Source organism: Colobus angolensis, unplaced genomic scaffold (assembly GCF_000951035.1).
Source record: "Colobus angolensis palliatus isolate OR3802 unplaced genomic scaffold, Cang.pa_1.0 Scaffold1114, whole genome shotgun sequence".
NCBI classification, from domain to species: Eukaryota; Metazoa; Chordata; class Mammalia; order Primates; family Cercopithecidae; genus Colobus; species Colobus angolensis.
The window spans coordinates 9176-10563 of NW_012112187.1; the positions used below are offsets into that span (position 1 = coordinate 9176).

General features: G+C 35.0%; 1 protein-coding gene across 1 annotated transcript in view; it reads left to right on the forward strand.

Moving 5' to 3' along the window:
• The window catches only part of LOC105522777 (inaD-like protein), a gene marked incomplete at both ends in the record, with an annotated part of 10199 nt that extends 8959 nt beyond the window's left edge, over positions 1-1240 (forward strand). The window contains one exon of the mRNA XM_011957382.1: positions 1109-1240. Within this exon, the coding sequence (XP_011812772.1) occupies positions 1109-1240 (132 nt within the window). The remainder of the gene's footprint in view (positions 1-1108) is intronic.
• Positions 1241-1388: the final 148 nt, after the last annotated feature.

Consider the following 1388-nt stretch of genomic DNA (forward strand, 5'->3'; position numbering starts at 1 on the left):
ACCTTTATTGAGAAGGAGTTTCAAGAGAAACACACTGAAAGATAGGTAATTTTTAATGTATTGAACAAATATTTATTGTATGCCTACTATGAGCCAGGCATTTTGTGGTTGAGCTGATAACCATGGTAAACTCTGTGGTAGCCCTCATAGAGTTTCCTTTCTAGCTTAGGAGCCAGGTATTTTGTTCATTGCTTGGGCTATAAAAGGTAATTTTTGAGCTTCAGATACAAGTTTAGAGTATTTGGGGGAATGTCAATCAGATGAAAACAACAGTACAATGCTATAATTAGTATAAAAACAGAAGGTTTTTTGAAGCAGCCTTTCTTCTGCATAGTAGATTCATTGACCCTCTCATTTAACTTCCTGGAATTCCACATAGCAATGACTCTTCTTCCTAAAAAGACAGGGAGTCTAGAATAGAGGGACTTTCAGGAGGAAAATCAAGAAAAGTAACAAAAGAACTGTATGCTGGGCAGTTGTGCTGACCTATTTCTTCTAAGATTAGGTTTTCATTATTTCAACTCAGTGATTTTTATTCATTTTAGACTTATGTAATGACCAAGGACTTGGATTTTTTTTTTCTCACCTTATTGTCTAGTAAAGTTTTTCTTGAAAACTTCCAGGAGCCAGCAGAAGTGGTTTCCCTGTCCTGCTCCAGCCTATCTCTGTGTTAACATCTCTTTCTTTGTCTCTGTCTGTAATTATGAATCCAGGTATCGCTACTTACATATCTTATAAGCTTCTACTATGTATGATGTTTTCATTTACTTAAATTGCATATTTTTCCTTTTATGCTTCTAATGGGATGACAGAACTCATTGAAGTATAAGAGGTCAGTGTTAATACTTTGAATGAAATAAATTCTTTACATTAATAAAAAAACTGTATGAACAGTCTGAATTTTTAAGCGCTTGAATTTTTATGAAGATCTTATCCTGGAGTGTGTGTGCCCCAGAGCATGGCCCTTTTGCAAAGATTAGAAAGAAAAACTACGCATGCCAAAGAGAATTCCCAGTTTGAGAAGAAGCTGTGAGATTCTTGATATGTGCATTCTTTTCAGAATTGAAAGCATAATGTTTTGAAGCATTTATCTTATTTGGTATTTCAGATTGACCGCGATATGGATGTCAATGCTGAAGAAGATGATGATGGGGAGTTAGCACTGTGGTCCCCTGAAGTCAAGATTGTTGAACTAGTAAAAGATTGTAAAGGTTTGGGATTCAGCATTTTGGATTACCAGGTATAAGAACCTATGTAGAGGTGTTTTCTTTGGAGTGATTGGTTTGTATTAAAGTTATGTGAAGTAGTAATTGTTTAAGACCCCTATTGACTTAAGCAAAACTGAATCCCAAAGACGGGATATTATACTACTTTCAATTGTTATCTTT